Source organism: Eurosta solidaginis, chromosome 1, assembly GCF_040869045.1.
Source record: "Eurosta solidaginis isolate ZX-2024a chromosome 1, ASM4086904v1, whole genome shotgun sequence".
NCBI lineage: Eukaryota > Metazoa > Arthropoda > Insecta > Diptera > Tephritidae > Eurosta > Eurosta solidaginis.
In genome coordinates, this window is record NC_090319.1 from 326,938,968 (window position 1) to 326,954,050 (window position 15,083).

General features: G+C 36.5%; 1 protein-coding gene across 1 annotated transcript in view; it reads left to right on the forward strand.

The window, feature by feature from the left end:
* The window catches only part of LOC137240877 (aminopeptidase N), a 309,531-nt gene extending 294,954 nt beyond the window's left edge, over window positions 1-14,577 (forward strand). Inside the window, 6 exon segments of the mRNA XM_067767799.1 lie at window positions 1-98; window positions 1,357-2,437; window positions 2,505-2,695; window positions 2,763-2,930; window positions 2,993-3,136; window positions 9,694-14,577. Of these exon segments, the coding sequence (XP_067623900.1) occupies window positions 1-98; window positions 1,357-2,437; window positions 2,505-2,695; window positions 2,763-2,930; window positions 2,993-3,136; window positions 9,694-9,949 (1,938 nt within the window). The 3' untranslated portion in view covers window positions 9,950-14,577.
* The last annotated feature ends 506 nt before the right edge of the window (window positions 14,578-15,083 follow it).

The following is a 15,083-nucleotide window of genomic DNA, read 5'->3' on the forward strand; positions in this document are numbered from 1 at the left end:
TATTTCGGTATAAAGAATCGTTTGTCAAAAATTGATTTGGTATCGATACCAGAGTTTGGTTTCAGTGCAATGGAGAATTGGGGTTTGATAACATTCAGGTAAGTTACCGAAAAAAAATACATTTAAGTTGGTGTCGAAACTCCTTTCAAAAACGCCCACATTCTAGAAGGTGTTTTTGTTTTGACCTCACATACCTTATGCAAACGAAGCATGTGTAAAGTGACGTAGATATGCACAACGTGTTAAGATACTATCCGCTGCGCATTGATATTTCAGCAATTGGTTCTACTTGAATTACTTCTGCACTACAGCCAGTGCATTGTTGCCCACTTCAGAACATTTGTTATGTCCGAAAATTGGTTTGCCTATAGTCAAAAACTTAGCCTGACTTCCTCTCTTTACTATCTATCCCATTCTCTTCTACTCCATCTTCGATTTTTCTTATTATTATTGTCTATCCCTTATGCTATTTGTCTCCCTCCCACTCCCAAACCCTTTTCCAGTTCACCGCACACTGCCATTTCCACTCCAACTCCTACTCCCATTTCCCAAACCCACCGCCACTCCCTTCTCCAACTTTCACTTAACTTCCCATTCCCACTTACAGTCCTAGTCCCACTCCCATTACAACTCCCTCTCCCACTCCCATTCCTTCTGGAATTTCTATACCAAATATCGAATGCCTGCTTCACCTGACCGACCAATTTGAATATCTTTGAGATATAGATAGATAATTGACCCGTTCCCCTCCTCGATAATATTCCTCCCTTCGATGTTATCACTCCCAGTAAACGAAGGCATTTGTCATATTCTAGAATTCGCAAAGAAAAACACTGCTTCTCTCTTCCCTTTCTCCTCCCTCCTCCCTTCCTTATTTTATCCCTGTCTATCTTCTGTATCTTGCCCCTTTATATTCTAATTTTTTCTCTCTTCTACTCCCACTTTCTTTTCTCTCCCTCAACCTCTCTCTATTACTCTTCATGGCCTTCTCATCTTCCCTCGCTCTTTCTTCAATTTTAACTCCTTTTCCTACTCACACCTTCTTTATTTTTCCTCACCCTGCCTTCTCTTTCTTCCCACCACCAATTCAAACTCCTATCTCTCACTTTTCCTTATTGAAAGGCGGCATAAAGAAGACATTTCAATCAAGATTTTTTGGAATAGGCTAACACATGCCGGAGAGAAGATATTTCAAAGAGTACTGTGGTGTTTCCCGATGCACAAGATGGCTTCTTTGATGGCATGTTGTCTATATTATCATCCGAGTTTAAAAAAAATTTGCTTCTTAGAAGGCAGACTTAACATAGACTATTGTAATTGAAAGTAAATAACTTCTCTTTTTCATACGCCTTTCAGAGATTCTGCTATTCTCGTACCTGAAGATCTCGATAGAGCTTCTTCATCCGAACATATGGAACATGTCGCGCAAGTACTCGCACACGAATTGGCGCATCAATGGTTTGGTAATCTAGTCACACCCAAATGGTGGGATGATCTTTGGCTGAAAGAAGGCTTCGCTTGCTACATGAGCTATTTGGCACTAAATGCAATTCATCCTGAGTTCCAAATTATGGACACCTACACAATCTATGAATTCTGGGATGCAATGCAACAGGACGCTGACAACAGTTCGCATGCGATTGCATTCGATGTAAAATCTACCAATGATATACGACGCATTTTCGATCCGATTAGCTATTCCAAGGGAAATATATTATTGCGTATGTTGAGCTCATTTGTAGGTGAAGAAGCATTTCGAGCTGCAACACAAGATTTGCTCAAGGCATACTCATATGCTAATGCAGATCGTGATGAATTGTGGGCTTTCATGACACGGCACGGCCACGAGCACAAGACATTACCAGAGGATTTGCAAGTGAAGACGGTTATGGACTCGTGGCTGTTGAAGCCGGGTTATCCTGTAATCACTGTCGAACGTCGTGATGTTGATTTGGTGTTGACACAAGAACGTTATATGTTGCCCTCGAAAAATATGACTGACGATAGTAGTTGGGTTGTGCCCATTACTTTCGAAACGGATGAACTGCATAAGGGTGATAATATCCCCACGCATTGGATGATGGAAAACGATCGGCAAATTGTAATTAGCGAAGTGTTCACCACCGAAAATAACTCAGACAACGTGGTTTATGTGAATTTGAATCGTCAAGGATATTATCGCGTCAATTATGATATGCCTTCTTGGTTGGCGCTGAAGAAGAAATTCACAAAGCTGCCACGTATAACCCGCGCACAACTTTTGGACGATGCAATGCATTTGGCACGAGCAGAATACTTAACGTACGACATACCGCTCACCTTCTTAATGGAAATCTTTACAGCCACCGATGATGAATTGCTGTGGCGCTCAGCACAACGTGGACTCACTTATCTCATATTTATGTTGCACCGCGAGCCAGCGTACGAAACTTTTAGGGTAAGTAAAATCACAGGTGGTGTACAAAAATATGGTTTGATATAACTTTTCTTTTCTTGCGCCGTAGGCCTTTATGAAATTCATCGTTCGTCCAGCATTCGATCGTTACGGTTTAAACGAACCGGATAATGAATCACACATACAACTACAACATCGCGCTGGTATAGCGCGTTTGGCTTGTAAATTCAATTATGATCGTTGCACAATGGGGGCGCATCGCAGGTATCGTGAATGGATGAATGATCCGAAATTGAATCCGTAAGTGTCGCATGCGAAAGTTTGTAGCTCAAGTTCCTGATTGCAAATTATAATTTTTTTTTTGCAGCATTAAACCAAATATGAAAGCCACCATCTATTGCACGGCTCTTGCGGAAGGTTCTTTCCAAGAATGGTATTTCGCTTATAAGCAATACAAGCGCACCACAAGCGCCTCGGAGAAGGAGCAAATACTTAACTCATTGGGATGTACCACAAAGCCTTGGTTGCTTTCAAAGTAAGTATATTGGGAGCAGTCAACTTGTTTGAAAAAATATTTATTTTTATCTATTTATATAGATATCTGAATATGACAATCAATCCGACATCGGGCATATTGAAACAAGATGGCGCACGTGCTTTTCGCGCTGTTGCCGAGAACCCAATAGGCTATGAGATTGCATTCGATTTTCTACAATCGAACATCAAAGAAATCGCTGAATAGTAAGTTATATTGAAAATTATATTTAATAGCATTATTATTGGCCCAAAATGTTAACTGGGTTGCAGATTTACGGACGTTAAATCAGAAGGCAAATGTTTTCTTAAGATAGTATTGCTATAAAATTTGGGACTTTGAGAAGAAAACGGAGATACAGATGGCGGCAAAGCCGATAATGGCGTTTTAAATTTTTTGCACAATACTCCTTGAAGAAGACGCCGAAGCGTGAAAACTAGTTTAGGAAGCTAAAGGAAGATATAATTTTTGCTTTCTAATTTACCACCCAGTGCTTTCCGCTTACCACACCAAAGATCTTGGGTTCAAGCCTCGCGAAAAGCAACATCAAAATCTAGAAAGGAGTGTATTTCTGCCATGAAAAGCTTTTCAGTGAAAATTCATCTGCTTTCTCTGTGTATCTTTACCGCAGTGAAAAAGAAATAAAAAAACCACAATCGTTGTTACTTGCCCAAACGGGTTTGGAAAGGACCATTTTTGGTCCAAATGGACCAAAGTGGCAAACGTGTTGCACATTTCACCTCATAGGCGGATCAAATAAGGCAATCATGATTGAGAGTGTAATTCATTCCAAGGAAATTGTGCGTATGACACTTTAATACGATGCTAGACACAACCCACCAACGTGGGGGCATGGCCTACCGGTTGAGCTATTGGAGTCGTTCTATTTTTATTTTTTTTTTTTTTACTAAAAAATAACCAATATTCAAGAGGCATTAATGAATTGACTGACTGAACCAACTAAGACACTAAGTTATCGTTTGGCCTAGTGTTTAAACACTTGGATTTGTTCTCAGTGATTCCTAGTTTAAGCCTCGCTTTTAGGCTACAATTTTTTCGTACATGGAACTTAAATAAAATAAAATTTAATTTAATAAATTTAAATTAATACAAAAAAAATTATATAAAATAAAACAATATAAAATAAAATTACATTAAATAATACATTCGTAATTTTTCAATGAGGTTTAGAGTTTTAGTCAAAACTCGTAAAAGTTTACGAATGTAATATATGAAGAGACGTTTAAATCGAAGAGCTTAAATAAAATTAAGTAAAATGAAATAGAATAAAATAAAACTATAAGTAAATAAATGCAATGCGCGATAACCTGCGAAAAGATTTAAGGCCGAGCTTCTCTTTTAACTTGCGTCCTGCTCCTTTTAATCTCCCCTACAAATTGACGGGACGGGACCTACGTGTTTTATGCCGACTCCGAGGGGCATCTGCAAGGCAGATGAGTTTTTGCTGAGAAGTTTGTCATGGCACAAATACACTCAGAGTGCTTAGCAAACATAGTCGAAGGGCGACCCCCTTGGAAAATTGTTTTCTAATTGAAAAAGCTTGCCAAATTTTTGGATGTTGCTTAGCCCGGAACCTGAAACCAGATTTCTCGGTGTGATAAGCGGAGCACACTACTGCCAACAAAATTAAATATAATAATACTAGAATATTTCAAAAACAATAAATGAATAAAAAGTTTTGAAAAAGTGATGCATTTTTAATTGCATGGAAATATACCAAGGAATTTGATTAATGTGACACCCTGTAAATATGAAATTAATCAAACCCTAGTAGCAGCGTCTAAAAATGCGGCGAAGAAGGCGCAGTGGCGAAAAATAGCAGCGCAATTTACCAGGCTTTCATACAAATGTGTAGCATTATTCGTCCCACAAATAGTTATTAATGGAAATATATTTTCATTCCACATAACATCCCATAACGGGATCAAAAATGGCAAGCATATGTATAGGTGTGTGATTCAGCTCTAGGATATTGTGCGTACTACAATTTATTATGACTTCAGACACCATCCATCAAAGTGCTGATATACTTACTTACTTACCTAATTGGCGCTTAACCATCTAAACGGTTATGGCCGTCCAACAAGGCACGCCAGTCGCTCCTTCGCTCCGCCAACCGGCGCCAATTGGTCACACCAAGGGAGTTTAAATCGTTTTCCACCTGGTCCTTCCAACGGAGTGGGGGCCGCCCTCTACCTCTGCTTGCATAGGCGGGTTCCGTTAGAAACACTTTCTTGGCCGGAGCATCATCTTTCATTCGCATAACATGGCCTAGCCAGCGCAGCCGCTGCTTTTTAATTCGCTGAACTATGTTGATTTCTGCTTATAGCTCGTACACCTCATCATTAAATCTCTATCGCCAACGCGTAGAGGTCCATAAATCTTTCGAAGAACTTTTCTCTCGAACACTCCCAAAGCCGCTTCATCTGCTGTTGTCATGGTCCATGCTTCTGCCCCATATAGAAGGACGGGTACGATAAGTGACCTGTAGAGTATGATTTTCGTTCGCCGAGAGAGGACTTTACTTTTCAATTGCCTACCTAGTCCAAAGTAGCATTTATTAGCAAGATTGATTCTTCGCTGTATTTCACTGCTGATGTTGTTTCTAGTGTTGCTGGTTCCCAAATAAACGAAGTCTTTTACTATTTCGAAATTATGGCTGCCAACAGTAGCGTGGTTGCCAAGACGCGTATGCGCTGACTCTTTGCTGGATGACAGCAGGTACTGCGCTTTGTCCTCATTCACCATCAAGCCCATCTTTACCGCTTCTTTTTCCAGTTTGGGGTAAGCAGAACAAACAGCGCGGATGTTTAGGCCGTCATCAGCATATGCCATTAATTGCACGCTTTTATAGTATATTGTTCCAGTGCGGTTAAGTTCTGCAGTTAGTATAATTTTCTGCAGCATCAAATTAAAGAAATCGTACGATAGGGGCTCACCCTGTCTGAAACCTCGTTTAGTTTCGAACGGCTCGGAGAGGTCCTTCCCAATTCTGACTGAGCTGATGGTGTTGCTCAACTTCATTTTGCACAGCCGTATAAGTTTGCGGGGAAACCAAATTCAGACATAGCGGCATATAGGCAGCTCCTTTTCGTGCTGTCGAAGGCGGCTTTAAAGTCGACGAAGAGCTGGTGTGTGTCGATTCTCTTTTCACGGGCTTTTTCCAAGATTTGGCGCATTGTGAAAATCTGGTCGATGGTAGATTTACCAGATCTGAAGCCGCACTGATAAGGTCCAACCAGCCGGTTCACGGTGGGCTTCAATCTTTCGCACAATACACTTGAAAGGACTTTATATGCGATATTAAGAAGGCTGATTCCACGATAGTTGGTGCATTTTGCAGCATCCCCCTTCTTATGGACTGGGCAAAGAACACTTAGATTCCAACCGTCGGGCATGCACTCGTCCGCCCATTTTTTGCTAAGAAGCTGCTGCATGCGCCTTACCAACTCCTCGCCGTCGTACTTGAATAGCTCCGCAGGCAATCCATCAGCGCCCACGGCCTTGTTGTTTTTCAATCCGGTTATTGCTATTTGACCAGGTTTCGTCATAATCGGGTGGGGGGACATATATTCCATCATCTTCGTTTGCGGGATCGGGTTCTTCATCTCTGCGCGGTGAATTGCTGTCTCCATTTAGGAGAGCAGAGAAGTGTTCCCTCCATAATCTAAGCACTCTCTGGACATCAGGTACAAGGTCACCGTTTTCGTTCCTACAGTGCTGATATAGCCTAGTAATTAAACGCTTGGATTCGCACTCAGGGGTTGCTGGTTCGGGTCCTGCTTGTCGAAGTTTGTTTCTTTTCTTACATGAACTTATTTTTTTTATTTTAAATTTAAAGGCAGTGACTTGCTAGTTTTTCTGCGTCCCTAGTAATTCTACTTTAATATCAACAAACCCAAAACACTCATTCATCAGCTACTTTCATACATGTAAAAACAATACTTAGCAGTGAAATTTACCAGGCTTTACTTACATAAATATGCTTCCATAGTCCGATCCACAAAATATTAATCTAAAATATATGCACGATAAGAGAGAGATCCCATAACGGGATCGGAAATGTCGAGCATATACAATATGTGCGCAAGTCGGCCCAACGAAACTGTACCTACCACGATTAACTACAAGTTTAGACATCACGATGTAAGTGGTGATATGGCTTCGTGATTAAATGGTCGGATATTTTTTCAAGGATCGCTGGTTCGAATTCCGCTTGCGGCCTTGAATTTTTCCATTATTTTTCATAAGTTTTTTCTTTTAAAAAAGTAGGCTGCAATAATTTGCTACTTTTTCTGCGTCCCTAGTCATACAAGTTTTACATCAGCTATACCCGCTCAAAGTCAGCTGCCACTTTAGGCACCAACCGAATTTAGACACCAACCACCTAATTGGTAGATTGGTCTGGTGGTTGAGCACTTGGATACATATATATGTACGTTCAGAGGGTTTGCATTGCTGGTTGAAGGACTGCTTGTTGGATATATATTTTTTTTCTCATAATTTTTTCTTTGATTATAAAATAAAAGTCAAAAACTATTTGCTTATTTATTTTCTTGCGTCCCTAGTCTTCGAAATTAAAAATCAGCAAGCCTGCGTACATTCGTAATACACATACAAACCTTTGAATTTGACCAGGTTTCCATAAAAATGTTTCCATTATACGATCCACAAATATTAATTGAAAATGTATTAATTCCACATATCATCGCATAACGGGCCCACAAATGGTGAGCATGTATGTGTGCATAATTCGCCTCAACGAAATTGTGTCCACCACGATAAACTTCAAGCAAGGCGAATCCATACCAGGTGGTGGCAAAGCGAATTCAACCAACTCGCCGTGCAAAAGAATGTCAAGTCAAAAGAAAATTTTCATTGATTTCGATTAACTGACATATTGTTGTACAAGGCTTTGTATGGATAATTATCAAGAAGAAGCAATCAGTTGATGGGATAACACCACCTGTAATGAATTCGCCTTGACTTCAAGTTTAGACATCGGTGAAACAAGTGGTGATATGGCTTGGTGGATAAATCATCGCACAGTATATCAAGGGCTAAAAATTGCCTTTTCTTTTTAATAAAATTTTTTTTTTATTGGCAAAAATAGGCAATAACTTAATAGTTCCTAGTCATACAAGTTTAATATCGGGTTAACTTGCCAAAAAAAACTTTGCTGCTACAATTTTTAAAACAATACACAATAAAAGTTAAATAAAACAAGATAAATTAAATAAGGATAAAATAAAATTAGTTCAGTTAAGATAAGATTAAATTAAATTACATAAACCAATCGAAACAAAATAAAAATAAAAAAAAATAAATAAAATAAAATTGTATTAAAAAAAATAAAACAATATAAATTAAATTAACAGAAAATGTAATTAAATATAATAAAATTAAATTATATAAAATAAAATAATATTTAATAAAAAAATATAGTAAAGTAAAATGAAATAGATAGTTTAACACAAAACAAAATTAAAATTACTTAAAATTAAAAAAAAATAATAATAATATTAAATTAACATAAAAAGAAATAATAAAATAAACTTAAATGCGCAAAAGTAAAACAAAAATAAATAAAAAAATTTAAATAAAATAAAAAAATAAAATAAGATAAAAAACTTAAGGGAATGTAAAATTAAATAAAGTAAAAAAATATTAAATAAAATGAATGGAAATAAAATAGTAAAACAAAATTTAAAAAAAAAATAGGATAAAATAAAATAATGTAAAATAAAAAAAAAAAATTAATAAAATATCAAATAAAATAAAATAATTGATAAATATTTAAAAGCATGGTTGAGAACACTGGCCTACTATATCCATCTCAGGTTAAATATTTGAGAAGCACCCCGGTTTTAATTTCGTGCGGCAGTAGGGCAAGGGCTTCAAGTTTCCACTCTAAATGAAGTGTGTGCTCCAGCCACATCCATCCAGCATGAACCATTCTAATCCAGTATCCGGAGAATATTTCAACCGGTCTGAATATATCCGCTACTTATCTTAAAAATGGCTGACGCCCATATTTCGTTGCTTTAAGACCGCTACCTTCTAGAAAACTGAAGGACTGCAATTGTCTCTTCTTATTATTAGTCTCGAACCTTCGCCGCCCCTGCACTGAAAGGGTGGGTGAAAAAACAAATCAATCCTACATGGGCTATAATAGGGCTTCTGCAACTGGAATAAAGAACACCTTTCGGGGATGAAAGGAGTTTTGGATATGAGAAAACGAGTTTTCGTCTCTTGTAGTTTACATACAAACGTGAAAAGATGGCTTAGCTTAGACAGTCGCCATGTCCGGTGTTAGCTCTAATTTCCAAATAAACAAAAATATATCACGATTTCACACGTGTAGCTGTCCGGAATATCAGAACTGCCAAAGCGCAAGTATGCGGTTGTGCTCTTCAATGGCACTAAGTACCTCTTATGTCCTAATTCTATTGCACCCACAGTATTAGGAATGCAGACCGAGGTCGATAATATTAATATCATCAGCGAACGCCAACAAACCTAATAGATAGTTTTCAATGGCGCTTTAGCTCTGCTGTTCAACCTATCGTCTATCAAACTTGTTTGGGTCTTAAAAGGTTAATAAGGGTTCTTCTCAATTCTATCGAATCCCCGTTTGTAAACGTGGTACATCAGAGGAGAAATCTTTCTTTCTATATTTGAGAACATAGATATCTTAGCTAACCCGGAATTTCGCTCAATAATTTTTTATTTTCCTTCACAGTTTCGGTGATGGTTTTTCTACACTTTCCGAGATGATAATATCGATAACGACTTACATGAATAAGGAATATCACAAAGATCAGCTGAATCAATTTGCCGATCGTGCAAGCAAACTTGGACTGACAGCAGTCGAAGAAGCAATTGGACTGGCCATGGAACAGGTCAACAATAATATTTATTGGCGTGATCATTCATATTATCAATTGAAAAGTTATTTGGAAGCGATAGTCAGCGAATTTCATATGAATATATTTTAAATTTAAAATAAATATTTAAGAGAATTTTAAGGAGTGCAGAGAAAGTTAGGAAAACACTCAGAAAAAAACGCTTAAAAATCTATTGGAAAATTGTAATATGAGAGATATTTATGTAGATTGTATTTACTTGAAGAAACGAGTGTAGTGTGTACTAAGTAGGTATATATTTGTATGTATGTACGAATAGATAGTATGTAAGTAAGAAATTATGTATATGACATGCAGAATGGAAGAACCTTAAGATATTGCGAAATGGCAAAACATTTACAGAAACAAAGAAAGAAAAATTGGAAAAATTATGCATCAAATTTAAATTTATTTATACAAATGATTAAAAAGTAATTTTTTTGTTAATTTATTGTTTTGCATAAACAAAGTGATATATTTGTATAAGTGATTGAGCTACATATAAATATTTTTCTCAGCTAATTACACTGGTTTACAGCCAAAATGCACCAGAGACGCCATTATGTAATTCCTATATAAAATCACCCCCTGATTTCGAAAATCAAGGTTATTTTTAATTCTATGGTAACGTTTTTGAAATATTTACGAATAACGGGTTTTTCCAAAAAACAAAAATTGGGTTCACTTAATCATATATATCTCCAGAACGAATTGAGCAATTCCAAAACGGTTTGAATCTTTTAAAAGGTAATAAAATTTTCTATACACACTTTTTGCTAAGCCCTGTAGATTCAAAGATAACGAACAATCATTACGGATTTTTTCCATTTTTTTTTGTAAACATATAAAAAAAAATTGTATTTTGTGAGGAAGGATCTCGAAAACTTTTTATTTTTTTGCAGATTTGTTTTTTTCTCTCTAAGCTCTGTTTTATTACAAAAAAAAATAAGCTTTCATTCAACAAAATCGATGGACTAATACAAAAGTTATAAGCATTGAAGTAAATATATCCATTTAATACTTAAGTACCCTACTGGTACATACGTGATCAGTTAGTTAGCGAATATTAACACATATGTACCAGTAGGGTACTTAAGTATTAAATGGATATATTTACTTGAATGCTTATAACTTTTGTCTTAGTCCATCGATTTTGTTGAATGAAAGCTTATTTTTTTTGTAATAAAACAGAGCTTACAGAGAAAAAAAACAAATATGCAAAAAAATAAAAAGTTTTCGAGATCCTTCCTCACAAAATACAATTTTTTTTGGAATTGCTCAATTCGTTGTTGAGATATATATGATTAAGTGGACCAAATTTTTTTTTTTTTAGAAAAACCCATATAATTAAAAATAACCTTGATTTTCGAAATCAGGTGGTGATTTTACATAGGAATTTCATAATGGCGTCTCTGGTGCCGAAAAAAAAAATTGGAACTTGTGATCCAGTGTTATTTAAATTAAAAAAAAAAAATATTGACGAATTTTTAGCAAATTGAGCCAAATATTTTTTTGTCAGCGCATTAGTAAGCGAATTTTTCGAAATATAAGCAAAGAGTATTTAACGCAGCTTATTTTTACTTTTATTTACATTTTAATTTCATTATTGGCCATGTAAGATTATATTTTTAGGCTTTTTCCTCAAATTATTTATTTTTTCATTAAAAAGTTAAGTATCGCGCATCAAATATGTTTTAATTTTAACTAAAATGCGTGCGTTAATAAATTTCGCTCAGTTAAATATAAAAATCTCAGAATAATGAAACATTCGCCTGTTTTCGTTTTCCATTTTCATTACATTGATTAAAAAAAAACATTAAAATATTTTGGCTAGCTCTATTTCTACAGAATTTTGTAGCGTCATCTTATTAATACAACAAATGCGAAAGTTGGGATGTCAGAATGTGCAGACGTTTGTTGTTGCTGTTGATGTGTTAACAATGCTTCGCCCCATTCAATAGGTGCAACCACTCATAAATTGGAATCAAAGTCCTATAACGGGATACTAAGGAAAGTAGCAGTTCCAATCGGGGTGAACTATAGGGAAGTTGCTGGTAGATACGCCAGAATAAAATTGGGCAAGGGTGACTCTTGTCTGCCTTGTTGCTGTAGCAATAAGGCCACTCCCCGAAGGCCTTGGGGAGTGTTATCGATGTTAATGATCCTTTGCCGGATGCAGATCCGGTACGTTCCGGTACGAAGCACCATAAAGGTACTAGCCCAACCATCTCGGGAACGATTTGACATGACCACATGAAACCTTCTGGGCCATACCGCCCTGCCACGCCTAGATCCAACAGGAGTTCTGGGTCGCCAGAGCCTCGGCTGCTAATGAAACAAGATTCGACACGGCTAGGTGAGGTTGAAAATTGGGTTGTAGAAGCTATATATTGCACTGGCAACACCTTGAGTGGGTTGCGCTACACAACCTCTTGAATCAGTTTGGTATTTTAGTGGCCTCTTACGACAGGCATACCTACCGCGGGTATATTCTAAGCCCCCTAACTCGCTGGGGGTTGTCTACCTTGGTAGTCCGCTTTCTTTTTCAGCAAGGTTTGTATAATGTATATTGATAACGGGGATCACCGGGCGCGACCTAGCAAAGGTGTTTACTGGTTCTATGTGGATCAAACGGCTGCGTAGGCAGGTGGCGAATCTTATCTTATCTAGAAGGCGGAGCTAGAGCAAGCAGTTGTTTGCTAGGTTGTCGCGGTTTGTGACAATTTAGCAAAAATTTATCATGTTGTTATGATATTTAATATTGAGGTCTTTTGTCTCCCTATTTAGACCAGTGTTGCACAACGCCGACAGATCTTCGAATACAAACGCAACCTTTTTTGTAGTAGTATGTGTTTACATGAGAATCCCTGTTGTTCTGGCAAAGTAACCCATTCGACATGCACTTTCTCATGGCCCTATTACAATGCCCATTATTAAGCCTGTTCGATGGATATTTCTCAAGGTATTTAGTTTACGATCGCCGTGGTGTGATAGTAGCGTGCTCCGCCTAACACACCGAGGATTCTGGATTCACGGCCCGAGCAAAGCAACATCAAAATTTTAGAAACAATTTTTTCAATTAGAAGAAATTTTTTTAAGCGGGGCGACACATTTGGCAGTGTTTGGCAAGCACTCCGAGTGTATTTTTGCCATGAAAAGCTTCTCAGTGAAAACTCGTCTGCCTTACAAATGCCGTTCGGAGTGGGTATAAAACGAGTAGATCCCGTCCCGCCAACTTGTAGGAAAAATTAAAGGAGCACGACGCAAATTGAAAGAGAAGCACCTTGCATTTATTTTTTTTATTTTTTTAGTTTACAATGTGGGGGATGTTTAGAAAAAATGTATCCTAAAATCTGCAGTGTGTGGCACGACGCCCTTACTATAAGGGCAAATGATGATATTTTTCAAGGCCTTTAGTTTGCAGTACTATTTGAAGAATGTTTACGGTGCTATTTGAAGATTGTTCGGCAACATTTTTGTAATATTTTCAGTGTCATTTTCGAATCACTTCGGTACTATATCCGGAATGGTTTGAGATTGTTTTCGGCATAATTTTCGGACCATTTCAGGATTATTTTAAAACTATATCCGGATAATTAAGAATTGTTTTCGGAATCATTTCGGGTGTATATTTAGATTATTTCGGCTCTATGTCGGGTTGTTAACGGGATCATTTAGGTACTAAGTATCTCCTGATCATTTGGGATTTTCGAGATTGCTTTTGTCAGAACTATTCCGAGATCATTTCTCTGCTATTTCGGGTTAAGTTTAGGATCATTTCGATACAGCTTTAGCGATAATTTCCGGACCATCTGAGGTTCATTTCGTAATTGTTTTCGGATTAATTTCGGTGCTACCTTGGGATAGTTTCCGCCTTGCTTCGTAAAAAACTGCGGACAATTTTGGGATTGGTTTTGTAAGACTACCCCTAAATAATTTCGGAACTATTTCGGAAATATGCCGGGACCGTGTCGGTATGATAATGGGACTATTTCGGGGTTGTATTCCAGATGATTTCGAATATGTATGGAGAGTGAAGAAATGTAATATTTTTAGTTCATTATTTATTAAAATGTATAATATCCAAAAAAATCAGGTCCCTAATAATTAACGTATTTATAGTTGTAGTATATGTATTTGTATACGAATTGAATAATTTAAATAATTAATGATACCTTAAATTTATGTATGTATGTAACTATGTAATCATCACAACTACTTTTGTAAAAAAATATATATTTTATTAATATAGTGACGTTCCTATATTGAAACACAGGGTCGAAATTGCCGTATGCATTCCGTGATCGAGAAGCAATTTTGAAATTTGCAATAAGTCCAAAACTCTCAAAATTTGTTATAAAACTCTTTTCTAGAATTCCAAAATGAAAATTTTGAAAATTATTTTTTTTTAATGAATTAATCGTTCTTGAAATATTTGCGTGAAAATATTTTAGACAAAAGTACATCCAATTATCGGGGGTTAAATTGAGCGAGACTGTTTCACAAGTTCACGTACAAACGTCACTACGCTGAATTAATCGTACGAAAACTATAATGACCTAAAAGTTGATTTTTTATCACGGAACGCAAATCGTAACTCGACTCCATGTTATGTATTGCAAGTTAAAGTAAAAAATAGTGTTTACTAAAAACTTGGCCAACAACCCATATTAGATTTAAGTTGAAATTTGAAAAATAAATTTAATTAAAATAAATAAAAAGGCAAAGTATTTTATTAGTACAAAGTAGGTATCGAATACAGCTAATGAATTATGTACATTAGGGCGTATCACAAAACAAAAATTAAAAATGTGCCCCCTGCATTCGAATACTTAACATCCGTTTTTTAGTGCGAGTTTAAACTCCAATGAGAGTTGAATAGAGTTTAACCCTACCATTTCGGTCGCTTTTTATACTCAGCTGAGCATAGCTCACAGAGTATATTCAGGTCTGTTCTGAATTCCGATTCCGATCAATTTTTTCGGAATCGAAATGGATTGGTGTTCTCAATTTCGATTCCGACCAAAAATTATCGTTTTGAAAAGTATTGCCTCTGAGCAGTCGGAATGAAAATTAATTGGCAGATTAAACACAAATGTTGCGATATTTGTCTTTCAAATAATTTTTTTTTAATTCTTCGTTTTATTTGAAAGAGTTATGTGTAGTTTTTTGTTTAAATTTGAGTTAAATATGCATAATAAATCTTTCTTTAAAAACTTTTATCAAG